The sequence below is a fragment of the Falco peregrinus genome, chromosome 13 (genome assembly GCF_023634155.1).
Source record: "Falco peregrinus isolate bFalPer1 chromosome 13, bFalPer1.pri, whole genome shotgun sequence".
Taxonomy (NCBI): Eukaryota; Metazoa; Chordata; class Aves; order Falconiformes; family Falconidae; genus Falco; species Falco peregrinus.
This window is the reverse complement of record NC_073733.1, coordinates 17,264,369-17,275,720: the sequence shown is the minus strand read 5'-3', so window position 1 is coordinate 17,275,720 and position 11,352 is coordinate 17,264,369. Positions and strand designations below refer to the sequence as shown.

Genomic DNA, 11,352 nt, shown 5'->3' with positions numbered 1-11,352 from the left:
AACAGGGAAGCCATGACGACACGTGGCAGGATGAGGCGCAGGGCTCACATGCGTGGGGACATGGTTTCTGGCCACTCAGGACAGCAGGGACCACCCCAAAACAAGCGTGAGGCCACAGCTCTGCCCACACTTTTGGCTGTGCCATGGGGTTCCCTGCCACAGGACGGGGGGAGCTGGAGGAGATGGGACACCTACACAGAGGAAAACCCAAACCTCGTGGCCCCCCAGGACATCCAAGGCCAGCGGGAGCTCCCTCCTGGGGCAGGGGTTTCTCTGCAACAGGGGTACCCACACCATGCTCAGGCAAGGGGGCTCGCAGGCAGAACCCAGAGCAGGGGATGCCAGCAGAAGCTTTGGTCCCCGAGCCCCTCCACACACCACCCTGGGACCCGGCCCCCCCAGGCCAGGCCCCCACACACTTGCACCAGTGCTCACATTTTAACTGGACACCAACAGGAGAGGTAAGAAACACCTTTATTTTTGCATAAAGGTGAGAAGAAACCAAAATGAACAGGCCTGTTTCCAGTACAATAAAAAAGCACACTGGTAAATACAAGCATCAAGCCTGTTCCTGACTCGCTGAAATGAAGCCTGGCAGGAACCCGGGGTCTCCTCAGCCCTGTGGCCCCCTCCTGCGGGAAAATGGGGCTGAAAGGGCCACCACACATCCAAGACCTGGGTGGCGACAGGCACAGCCAAGGCAGGATCCAGGGCACTCTCAGCCACAGCCTGCTCCATCCTCAGCTGGGATACGGTTCCTGGAGGGGTCTCCTGTGGGAGCACATCCAATGCCACTGTTTTGTGGGAGCCAGGGCCACACTGGGGGCTGTGCCCAGCTAGGTGGGCAGCGTCGGCCGGCACTCGAGGTCCAGCACAAGGTGATGCACATGGGGCGCATAGGACTTGACCGCCTCGATGTGCAGGATGCTGGTGTGCCATGGCTGCCCATGCAGCTCTGCCAGCAGCCCCCGGATCCGTGCTGCCGTTGCTTCAGCCCACCTCTGCCACTCAGGCCTGATCCTGGCCCCCTGTGTCTCCTTCTCCCTGTCCTCCATTGGGTGCCATGCCTCTCCATTACAGTCTTTTCCCTCCGGAGATGCCTGCTCAGCCAGCAGGACTGGGGTCTGCAGTGGAGCCGTTGTGGGGAGCGTCTCCACGTTGTGGTGGATGTGGAGAATCCCACCTGTGCCCTTCTTCAGGACGCGGCAGGCCACTGGCCAGCCTTCCTCCGAGCTGGGAATCAGGCCCAGGTTCACCCGGTCTGCTACATCCCGCAGCTCCAGCTGGAAGAAGAGGGGAGGTGAGGGGGATGCCACATGGGGATGGGGGGTCTGAAGTCAGGCAGCATCGTTCACCTGCCGATTGTCCCCGTGGTGGACACAGCAGCGGTCCTGCACACCGTTCAGCACCAGGCTCCTCCGAAGGGCCTCCACAGCATGGCTGTTCCACTCGCAGGCATGGGCAAAGGCAGCCGCTGCGTGAACCAGGTATGGCAGCGTGAAATAGCCGATGCCTGGAAGCAGGAGGTGGCAGTGGCTGAAGGCAGGGTCCAGGCACTGCCAGGGGTCCCTGCTCCTCCCCAGAAGCAGGCCAGGATGCAGATTGCCATCCCAGCTCTCTGAATCTGCTTTGCTCTGGGCTGGAACAAACCCAAATGCTGGGAAAATGGAAAATCATCCCCCCCTCCTCTGCAAAAGCAAAATCTGGCTTGAAAAATGTTTAAAGAGGAACTTATTTTACCTTCAGTCTTTGGCCGTTAGCTTAAGACCTGCCCTGCCCTGCTTCCACTCTGTGCAGAAGTGCCCAGAGTACCATTTATTTTAATTAATCCAGAGCAGTTTTGTGAATGCCACATCCTTTCCTCGTGGTACAAATTGGAAGCATTAACCTCCCTAAGCACAAAACGGCTGTTCTCTCGACATGCAAATGCCTGGTTCGATCTCCCCAGTTACTTTCACAGCACAGGACACTTCAGTTAGTGCCAGCCTGTCATGAAAACACAGGCTCAGAACATCTATGGGAGCTTTTCAGAAATAACATTGAGGGCAAATATTTCCCCTGGCTCCAAACGATTCCCATGAGCAGCACTAGGTACAGAGCAGCGTTCTGCAGAGCCTGAGCACAAGGTCATACTAAGTGTCCAAAGGCAACATGGACACAAGGAGAGACAGCAGTGCTGAGGGCTCACAGATGGGGTAGGAGCTCTAAGTCTGCATGTTTTTCCAGTGCAGGCTGGAAATGACGTTTCACATCCACCTGGATGCCATCAGTACCTGCATGACTGCTCTCTGCCTGCCTGCCCCCACAAGCCTGCCCTGCCAAACCCCTCCACCGTCCCTGTTACCTGCATAGAGATCCACCAGGACCTCCCCGGAGCAGGGCAGTGAGGCCACCCGCAGCTTCTCCGTGATGTTTCCCGGTGAGAACATGCACTTGGTCACGTCAAAGGTGTACCTGGGAGACACCGCTGACCCAGTGAGGGCAGCCCCTTCCCTGTACCAGCCGCACCCTGCAAGGCAGCTCCTGCCTACCTGATCCCGTTGTCCACATGCTCCACCCAGCCATCCTGGCCCAGCAGCAGGGTGACGCGGGGGGACCGCATCCCGTCTGGCAATACCCGTCCTCGCCTGGCCAGCCGCTGGGCACCCAAAGCCGAGGCGACCGTCTCCCAGAGCACTGGACCTGCAACACACCCATCCTGGGAGCTTTAAGAAAGGCCAGGGCAGCTCTTCAGGCAGGATCAGGGCAGGCAGGCCCTGCTGCCCCTTACCCAGCTTCTCCCACACCGCAGCCTTGAAGCTGTCCTCACTCAGCAGGACCAGGTCCTTGTGTCGCTGCCAGGCGTGGGGCACATCGCGCTCCAGCTCCTCTGACCAGCTCTCACCCAGCAGTCGCCGCAGCTCATCCCGCAGCTTCTGGGCTGGTGTCTGCCGGCGGGCTGCCCTGGAGGGGACGGGGTTCTGCGGGGAAGGATGTGGCACATGGGGCTGAGACCCCACCACCCCACAGCAGGGCTCAGGGCGAGGGCTCTCTCCCAACCTGGATCCAGACCAGTTCACAGGGCATCTCCTGGGGCAGCCACAGCTGGGAGAGCTTCTCCTCCAGCACAGGCAGGGCCACACAGCCCCCTGGCATCTTCTGCAGCTGGTAGTGCCTGTCCAGGAGCTGCTCCTCTTCCAACTGCTCCCTGCGAGGCTAAGGCATGGTCAGACCCTCCCCAGCCCTGCTGCCCACCCCATCGCAGGGAAGAGACCCCCGCTGGGTGCGGGGCTGGCCTCTGAGCTCTCCTCCCCGCCAGCCCTGCCGGAGCAGCCACAGGGCTCCCATTCCCTCTTTCAGGCTCACCTGAGGCACTGGGCAAACCGCGGCTCCGTGGCCAGTGCAGGGACAGGGATGGGGGTGTCCCTGGCCTCCATCCTGCCGAGCCCCAGGACAGAGGGACATCACCGGCTGGCAGAGACACGAGCACTGGGTGTCAGGTTTGCAAGGGACAGGAGGGAGCTGCGGCCAGAGGAGTCCCTGGCACTGCCATGCTGGGGGCATCGGAGCCCCGGCTGCACGTGGGGGCAGGGGGCTGGCTGCCCTGGCACTGCCATGGGGTGCCCGGGGATGGGGCGCCCTGGGGGATTGCGTGCCCTAGGGGTGGTGTCCTTGGGATGGGGTGCCCTAGGGGATGAGGTCCCTGGGATGGGGCGGACTGGGGTGGTCCACGGAAAGGGATGTCCAGCGATGAGGTACCCCAGAGGATGGGGTGCTCGAGGTATAGGGGGAGTGGGTACCCCAGTAGTGGGATACGTGGGGGGTGGGGTGTCCCAGGGAATGGGGTGGCCGGGGAGTGGGGTGCCCGGCTGCGGGATACCCGGGGGGCTGTGCCTCTGGGCCGGTGCCCGGGACTGCACCCTTGAGGCCACGGCGCTGCTCCGAGAGCCAGCCCCTGATGGCGGACTGCCCGGAGAAGGGCTCCCCAAGGACCCCGCACCCCCCGGCCAGGTGGCCCGGCCCGCTCCCCGCTCCTACCGAGCGCGGCGCGGAAGCGGCAGCAGCACAGCCCCACGTTTCCCTCCGGAGCGCTTGCCGTGCCGCGCCGCCGTGCCTGTCGCGGGCGTGGGCGGAAGCGGAAGCGGGGGGGACTGCTTGGGGCGAGGGACCGGAAGCGGCGGCCAGGCCTGGGCGGCGGGATGGCGGGGTTGTCGGTGCGGGATCCCGCCGTGGACCGTTCCTTGCGCTCCGTCTTCGGTGGGTGCCGCGGGGCGGGGGGCGGGCCGGGCGGCCGAGCCCCCTGCACCGTGCGGGGCCAGTATCCGCGGAGCCCTCGGCCTCCGTGCTGACCGGCGGCCACCGTCTCTCTTCTACAGTGGGGAACATCCCGTACGAAGCTACAGAGGAGCAGCTGAAGGACATTTTCTCAGAGGTTGGGCCCGTGGTCAGCTTTAGGTGAGGAGGGCTGCCCGCCCCGGTTCCCCCGAGCCCCGCGGGGCGGGCAGGGGCTGCCTCAGGCGGCGGCTGTGCGGGGGGCGCAGGCGCTGGGGCCCGCCGGGAGCTGCGGACGCAGCAGCCCAGCAGGGCAGCCCGAAAGCGGCCGCGTCGCGCCATGCTGGGGGCTGCTGCCCTGCTGCGGCCTGGAGCCGGGGCAGGTGGGTCCTGCAGTCCCGACCAGGCTGTACGCAGAGCACGCCCGTCCTCGGGGCTCTGCAGGGGTGTTTTCCTGGCTTGGTATCAGGCTTCAGTGAGCTCTCAGTCAAGGGCTTGGAAACAGCAGGAGAAGCCAGTCCAGCCCTGTGCCCCCAGGAGCTGTCTTTGTGGCGTTATGGGAAGCATGATGGTGCTTGTGCTGGTGGCCTTCCTGGACGCCAGAACTTTGGGAACACCTGGGTCTAGGAGGCCTTTTGGCTTTGGCTTAGGGCCCACTGTTGTGCACTTTGACCTGACTCCGGTGCCTTCGTTCTGCTCCGCAGTGCTCCTGTGTGGTGTACCCCAATAGCCCCGTTCTGAGCGATGGGGATATGTGGGCACTGCATGCTGCTCGATGCCTGTGCTGCCCTCAGCGGTGGTGGTTCTCTCCTCGCTGTGCAGGCTGGTGTATGACAGGGAGACGGGAAAGCCGAAGGGCTATGGCTTCTGTGAGTACCAAGACCAGGAGACGGCCCTCAGTGCCATGCGGAACTTGAATGGGCGAGAGTTCAGCGGGAGGGCCCTGCGTGTCGACAACGCGGCCAGTGAGAAGAACAAAGAGGAGCTGAAGAGTGAGTCTAAATTTTGTGATGTAGAGCGCACTGATGCCATGCTGGGCCTGCCCTTCTCAGCGTTACAGAGCATGCCTTTTCTGTAAGGCTAGCAAGATGGAGATCTCACAGAGCTGACCCGCTCTAAGCTATGTAGCAAGTAGCTTTGCAGACGGATGTGTGGGCTCAGCTCTATGTTTTCTGTCTCAGATGATCTTCCTGTTTTCACTGCCTCCTTTTCCCCATAATGGCGTGGTGCTTCCATTCTGATGAGCCCATTAAAAACAGCCAGTTTGTGTTGCTGTACAAGGTTGCAAACTTTGTTGCAGGCTTGGGCACAGGTGCACCCATCATAGAGTCACCCTACGGTGACCCGGTCAATCCTGAAGATGCCCCCGAGTCCATCAGCCGGGCAGTAGCCAGCCTGCCACCCGAGCAGATGTTTGAGCTGATGAAGCAGATGAAGGTGAGTGAAGCGGAGAGCTGCACTCTCCGCATGAGCACAGCTTCTACCACTGCTGCCCATGCCCTTGCAGCCCCTGTCGCACCTTGCCAGAGCTCTGATCTGCGTGTGTCTTCTCAGTTGTGTGTCCAGAACAGCCCCCAGGAAGCCAGGAACATGCTGCTCCAGAACCCCCAGCTGGCTTATGCCCTGCTACAGGCTCAGGTGGTCATGAGGATTGTCGACCCGGAGATTGCACTGGTTTGTCCCTTGCTGCCTTGTTTGTGGTCAGTAGGATATTGGTGCAGCCTGTTGTGGAGGAGGGGTGGAAGATAACTCTCTTCTCCTTTTTCTGCCCCTAGAAAATCCTGCATCGCCAGACCAGTGTTCCTCCTCTCATCCCAGGCAACCAACAGCCAGTGCCGGGGCCGGGGCCGGGACCAGGACCAGGGCCTGGGCCAGGGCCTAACGCCCAGCTGAACCCACAGAATACACCCTCGTCCCAGCCACAGCCCATAGTAAGAGTCTACACGATGCATGTGCTGTGTGTGGGAGAGATGGGCATTGCCAGATCCAGCTCTCCCAGCTTGGATGTGCATGCCTGGGTGAAGGGGCTTCCCTGACTCAGTTTTCTCTCCTGGGTAGGGTGGGATGCACGTAAATGGCGCTCCGCCTCTGATGCAGCCGCCCATGCAGGGAGGAGTGCCGGCCCCAGGACAGATGGCAGCCCCTGTGCAGGGCCCAGGCCCTGGCCCCATGGCTCCAGGAGGTGAGTGCATGGGTTTTGGCTGAGCGGGGCCTGGGGCGCACGGGTCCTGCAGACAGCGCCCCTCTACCTTCCCCCTAACTGGAGGGCTTGGCCCTGTGAGAGCACATGTAGCCCATACCATACATCATGGTTGTGGCTACTGCCAGCAGTGGTCCAGAAAGTTGGCTTGTCTCTGTGGGGGGCCAACACCAAGAAAATAAACTGCTGGATGCTCCCCAAGGAGCTGGGCGCAGGGGAGGTAGTTGGGGCCAGAGGAATCTGTTAGTGATGCGGGGATGGCCAAGGAGGGATCTGATCTCTGCCTGTCCCTCTCAGGTGGGCTGCAGCCGCAGGTTGGGATGCCGGGTGGAGGGCCAGTCCCCTTGGAGCGTGGACAAGGTAAAACAGACGTGAATGAGTGCTGTGCGTCATGTGAGCATTGCTCTGGTGGGGGCCTGGGCCACGGGTGCTGAGCAGTGCTGTGCCAAGAGCCCCTGCCAGTTACCTGCAGCCTTGCTGTCCCTGGTTCCGGGGCAGCTCCCACAGCGCTGAGCTGCACCCAGGTTTGTTCGCTTAGGCGCAAGGCTGTGGTAGCAGCTCTCCTGCTTCCAGGGCCCCAGCCCATGCACCAGTTTGCTCCCAGTTTGTTCTGTGCCACGTTGTGCAGACGTGCCCTGGAAGCTGGGAGAGCTGCCAGTCCCTGCAGAGCCCCACTGAGCAGGACGTGCCTGTGATTCCCATCTCTCTGTGAGCCTGTGTCTGTCCCTTTGCTTGTGTGGGCAGGCCGACCTTGCTCTTCTCTGGTCCCTGTCCTGTTCCTTTGCTGTCTGGGTGCTGCGAAGCAGCTTGTGCTGCCATTGCGTCTGCCCGCATGTGCCAGCACTCCCCGCGCCGTGCCCGGCAGAGGGAGCCGGGCCTTCGCTTTCGCTTGCGACAGTGAGTGCGAGGCTTGGCAGGGAATTTCCTGGTGAGTGATGGCTTGGCTTTCCCTCCGCAGGCACGGTCTGTACGGCCCAGCCCCAGAGCCGTATTCTTTACGGTTCACATGTTGCGTGGCCACTGTGTCAAGCCACAACCAAGGCGTTCCTGTTCTTCCAGTAATAAGGCACACAGGCAGCCACCCCTATTGCCTTCGCTCGTATCGTAGGCCTTGTTTCAGGGATGTGACAAACTTGTTCTGAGATCCTCTTGTCTTAGGTACTTAGGGGCAGCTGACTTGCATTTTCTTTGGGGTGGGCACCGTCTTCCTGACAGCAGCCTCGTAGTTCTTGGCACCCAGAAGGTTTTGGAGAGCAGACAGCTGGCTCTGGGGAGTGCCGCGGGAAGCTGCGGGCAGAGGCAGAAGCTGGCTGGCTGCATGTTGCGGGGCACAGCACAGCCCCACAGAATGCCAGTTCTCTCAGCAGGACGTCCTCCCGCCCTGCACATTCACGTAGTGAGTGAGGGAAGGGCTGTGCCAAGCTGTCTGTCACGCCTGTGGTGGCAGAGGTGGCGTTAATGGAAGAGGTTGGTAAAGCCAGACCTGCAGCATCCAGCATCTTCTCCCTAGGTCTTCCGGGGGACTTCAGGGAGTGGAGGTGATCCTGCAGGCAGCATTGTCCCCAAAGCTGAGTGCATGTGTGCATACACTATTTACGTGTCTGCTCTTCTCCCTCTTTTCCTGCTGCTTGCCCAGGGAACCTGCAGCTCTCGCCCGTGGGACCTGCCAGGCCTGCGTCTATCGAACGCGTTCAAGGTATCCCGGCACCCGCCAGCTGCCTCCTCCCGTGGAGCTCGTTGTGGAGTGTGCAGAGTAGCTTTCACCCCGCTGCCCTCGGGGCCAGGGACTGGCATATCACTCTGTAGCCTGGCAGGGTAAAGAGGAGGAGGAGGCAGGATTTCCTCCAGTGCTGGAGGAGAGAACAAGCTAGAGCCGTGCACAGAGAGCCACCAGTGGAAAAGGAGAGCCTGCTTGGAGAGGGCCTTTGCCTAGGATCCAGCCCCCTTTGACACCTCGTTACCAGGAGCCTTCCAGGTCTTGCTTTGCTCCTGGCCCCATGTCAGCGGGGTGTTGATGCCCATGCTTGTAGGGATTGCCATGGGGGCACCCACGCTTGGTTTGACCACCTGGTGCCATAAGGAGCCTGAGATAGAGCCAGAGGGAAAGAGAGCGATTAAATCGGCAGCTAGGGAAGGGGTTTTGGTGCACTCTGGCCTTGTGTGAGGGGCTGCGCCCCGGCGGTCAGCACGGCTCACCTGCCTGCGCGCCGGTGAGCAGCAAGGCTGCCCCACACCCCAGCCCCAAGAGCGCTGGGGGACAGTCTCAGCACAGCACTGGTCATGCAGATCCTCACGAGCTCTTGTGTGTCTCCCTGGCAGTGCCCATGCCAGACCCGAGGGCCCCTATGCAGCGTGGACCTCTACCTGCTAGTGGCCCGCCGCCCCGAGGCCTTTTGGGAGATGCCCCGAATGACCCTCGCGGAGGGACCCTGCTCTCAGTCACTGGAGAAGTGGAGCCCAGGTGAGGGGAGAGGGAAGGAGAGGAGCCCTTGGCACTGTCCCCTGCCCAAGGGTGACCTCTCACTGAGGACAGGGGAGTGACTCCCAGCCTTTCGGGAGTCACTGCTGCCTGGTCGGAGGCCTCTGTTCTGCCGACCATGGGGGCTGGCCCGTTTCTGCGTGGACGGGGCATCCCCAGGGTGATGGCAGCAGCCCTGTGGCATGGGGCCGACAGCACCTGTCCCTGTGCCAGCCTCGCCCTCCTCCCCTGTGGCCGGCTTCGGGGGCAATCCCAGCGCTCTGCCCAGACCGTGCCAAGCCAGCGTCTGATTCACACTCTCTCGCTTTTTCTTCTCCTCCTGCTTTGCTCTCCTCGTCTCTCTGCCTCAGAGGTTACCTTGGGCCGCCCCACCAGGGAGCCCCTATGCACCATATGCCTGGTCATGACAGCCGTGGCCCCCCCCATGAGATGAGGGGGGGACCCATGGGAGAACCCCGACCACTGATGGGAGAGCCACGGGGGCCCTTGATGGATGCTCGAGGTGAGAGAGGGGGCATGAAATAATGGGTGGCTTAAAGCGTACAGACAAGAAGTCAGAGTGGAGCCCACTGCCCTGACACGAGACGTAGGAAGGGAGTTTGGGCAGTGAAACGACTGACTCCAGGGCAAGGAACGACAGTTCCACAGGGCAAGGGACTTCCTCCAGGCATGTCCCCTCTGCCCCCAGCCCTGCACCTTTCGGGCATTTGCTCGCCCCCAGACAAAGGAGGCAGCAGGCTCGCTCCCATGCTCCCTGTGGCACTGCTCCTTTCAACAGCTTGCCGTGTCTTTCCTCTGCAGTCGGAAGAGATCCCCGAGGGCTGGAGCCACGAGGATTGGAGCCACGAGGGTTGGAACCCCGGGTGATGGAAGCGCGAGCCCTGGAGGCACGAGGCCTGGAGCCACGGGTCCTGGAGCCGCGAGTGCTGGAAGCCAGGGCCATGGAGGCCAGGGTCATGGAGCCACGGGGCCTGGAGCCTCGAGGGCCAGGTCCCAACCCACGTGGCCCCATGCCTGGTGGGATACAGGGTCCTGGGCCACTTAACATGGGAGCCAGTGGCCCGCAGGGGCCCCGCCAGGTACACACAACACCTCTGCTCAGCTGGTGGGCGCCGACGATGTCCTGTAGGTTAGGGATGGGTGGGGAGCGTGAACGTGTCCTGCAGCAGCTAGCGAGGGGAGGGCATCCTGCAGAGCAGCACCTCCAGGAAGCACAAAGCCTAGGTCAGTGGCTTTCTGAGGGGTCAGGGCATCTGTCCCATCTCCCCAGGCACTGCCTGTCTGCTGGGGACAGGACAAGGATCAGGCCTCTCTCCACCTCTTCCTGATGTAGGTGCAGGGAGGAGTGCGGGAGTTGGAGGGACAGGAGAGCACATAAAATGCACGGTAGCCTGTCTCTCGTCATGCTTGGGCATTGTCAGGCTGTCTGTGAGGGCATTCATCTGATCATGCTTTGTGTTCCTGTATCTGCATGGCTGAGCCCAGAGACCCCTTGGTCCTTACCCTCTCTCTTGCGCCCACAGGTTCCTAACATGGCAGGGGCAGGCTTGCAGGGAGGAGGCATTCCTGGGGCAGGGGTCCAAGGAGCTGGTCAGCCTGGAGGCTTTAGCCCCGGACAGAGCCAGGTTACTCCCCAGGATCACGAGAAGGTAAGAGGATGAAAAGCAGCAGATGAGAGCAGGAGCAGCACTTCCTATGCACCTGACTGTGGCAGGGACAGCCCCTTCCTGGCTCCAGTAACCTGTGGCTGCTCTGGCAGGCATGGCTCTCATTCCCCCCTTTCCCCACAGGCAGCCCTGATCATGCAGGTTCTGCAGCTGACAGCAGACCAGATCGCCATGCTGCCGCCGGAGCAGCGGCAGAGCATCCTTATTCTAAAGGAGCAAATCCAGAAGTCTACAGGGGCACCCTGACAGGTGATGTCCTTAGCCAGGCCTCAGCCTGTGCCTGTCCCCTTCAGTAAATCAGAGAGCTGCTCAGGATGGGGCTCTGTCCTGTTTTTCCTGCTTGTGCCGGGGCTCACTGTCCTCCCCTTCCTCCTTGCAGCCCTGGCAGGCATGTGGTGGAGATGCTGTCTGCCTGGACAGAGGCAACGCTCTACGGCAGCTACTTCCCGTTGCTGTCTGCGCTGATGCTGTGTTTTGGGAGAGGTTTCTCCTCACACCCTAACATTTTCCCCTTCCGTTCATCTTTTTTTCTGTGTGTATATTTTATGATGTTTGAAATAAAGTGGGAGGAGGGTTTGAGTAAAGCTGTGTCTCTGGCTGCCTTGTTGGTCTTTCATGGAGGCCAGAGTGGGACTGCTGGGTTGTGGGAGCAGTCTGGCCCGGCTCCAGGCTAGCCTAAGTCCAGACCACTTGCCTTCCTCCCTTCTCCCTAGCAGCAGGGCAAGAACTACTGATGGGATTTCTTAGGTGCTGTG

At 61.5% G+C, this 11,352-nt stretch overlaps 2 protein-coding genes across 9 annotated transcripts; one reads left to right on the top strand and one right to left on the bottom strand.

Annotated features, from left to right (window-relative positions):
- Positions 1-470: 470 nt before the first annotated feature.
- On the bottom strand, positions 471-4,113 carry TRMT12 (tRNA methyltransferase 12 homolog). 4 transcript variants are annotated; one of them, XM_027780245.2, is made up of 8 exons: positions 4,018-4,113; positions 3,346-3,450; positions 3,040-3,195; positions 2,771-2,943; positions 2,532-2,682; positions 2,345-2,454; positions 1,356-1,513; positions 471-1,283 (listed from the first exon to the last, which is right to left on the bottom strand). In XM_027780245.2, the coding sequence occupies exons 2-8, from the start codon at positions 3,414-3,416 to the stop codon at positions 837-839; spliced, it is 1,266 nt and encodes a 421-aa protein (XP_027636046.1). In that variant the 5' UTR covers positions 3,417-3,450; positions 4,018-4,113; the 3' UTR covers positions 471-836. The 4 variants fall into 4 exon arrangements, with proteins under 4 accessions (XP_027636046.1, XP_027636045.1, XP_027636044.1 ...); XM_027780244.2 differs by having other exon boundaries at positions 2,771-2,960; positions 3,040-3,187; XM_027780243.2 differs by having other exon boundaries at positions 2,771-2,960; positions 4,018-4,107.
- Positions 4,114-4,115: 2 nt separating this feature from the next.
- CSTF2 (cleavage stimulation factor subunit 2) lies at positions 4,116-11,181 on the top strand. 5 transcript variants are annotated; one of them, XM_055818124.1, is made up of 15 exons: positions 4,116-4,236; positions 4,356-4,434; positions 5,074-5,243; positions 5,552-5,688; positions 5,806-5,925; positions 6,027-6,182; positions 6,310-6,433; positions 6,749-6,811; positions 8,088-8,147; positions 8,771-8,912; positions 9,281-9,432; positions 9,732-10,009; positions 10,454-10,579; positions 10,721-10,846; positions 10,977-11,181. In XM_055818124.1, the coding sequence occupies exons 1-14, from the start codon at positions 4,179-4,181 to the stop codon at positions 10,841-10,843; spliced, it is 1,788 nt and encodes a 595-aa protein (XP_055674099.1). In that variant the 5' UTR covers positions 4,116-4,178; the 3' UTR covers positions 10,844-10,846; positions 10,977-11,181. The 5 variants fall into 5 exon arrangements, with proteins under 5 accessions (XP_055674099.1, XP_055674102.1, XP_055674098.1 ...); XM_055818127.1 differs by lacking the exon at positions 8,088-8,147; XM_055818123.1 differs by having other exon boundaries at positions 10,721-11,181.
- The last annotated feature ends 171 nt before the right edge of the window (positions 11,182-11,352 follow it).

Bases quoted from the DNA above. Each gene is read 5' to 3' on its own strand.
- TRMT12 (XM_055818129.1), bottom strand. From the start codon at position 3,416: ATGGAGGCCAGGGACACCCCCATCCCTGTCCCTGCACTGGCCACGGAG. The intron at 2,683-2,770 runs GTAAGGGGCAGC...GGTGTGTTGCAG, and splicing joins TGCGGTGTGGGAGAAGCTGG to GTCCAGTGCTCTGGGAGACG. The intron at 1,284-1,355 runs GTGAACGATGCT...CTCTTCTTCCAG, and splicing joins ACCACGGGGACAATCGGCAG to CTGGAGCTGCGGGATGTAGC.
- CSTF2 (XM_055818124.1), top strand. From the start codon at position 4,179: ATGGCGGGGTTGTCGGTGCGGGATCCCGCCGTGGACCGTTCCTTGCGC. The intron at 4,237-4,355 runs GTGGGTGCCGCG...TCTCTTCTACAG, and splicing joins TTCCTTGCGCTCCGTCTTCG to TGGGGAACATCCCGTACGAA. The intron at 4,435-5,073 runs GTGAGGAGGGCT...CTCGCTGTGCAG, and splicing joins GGGCCCGTGGTCAGCTTTAG to GCTGGTGTATGACAGGGAGA.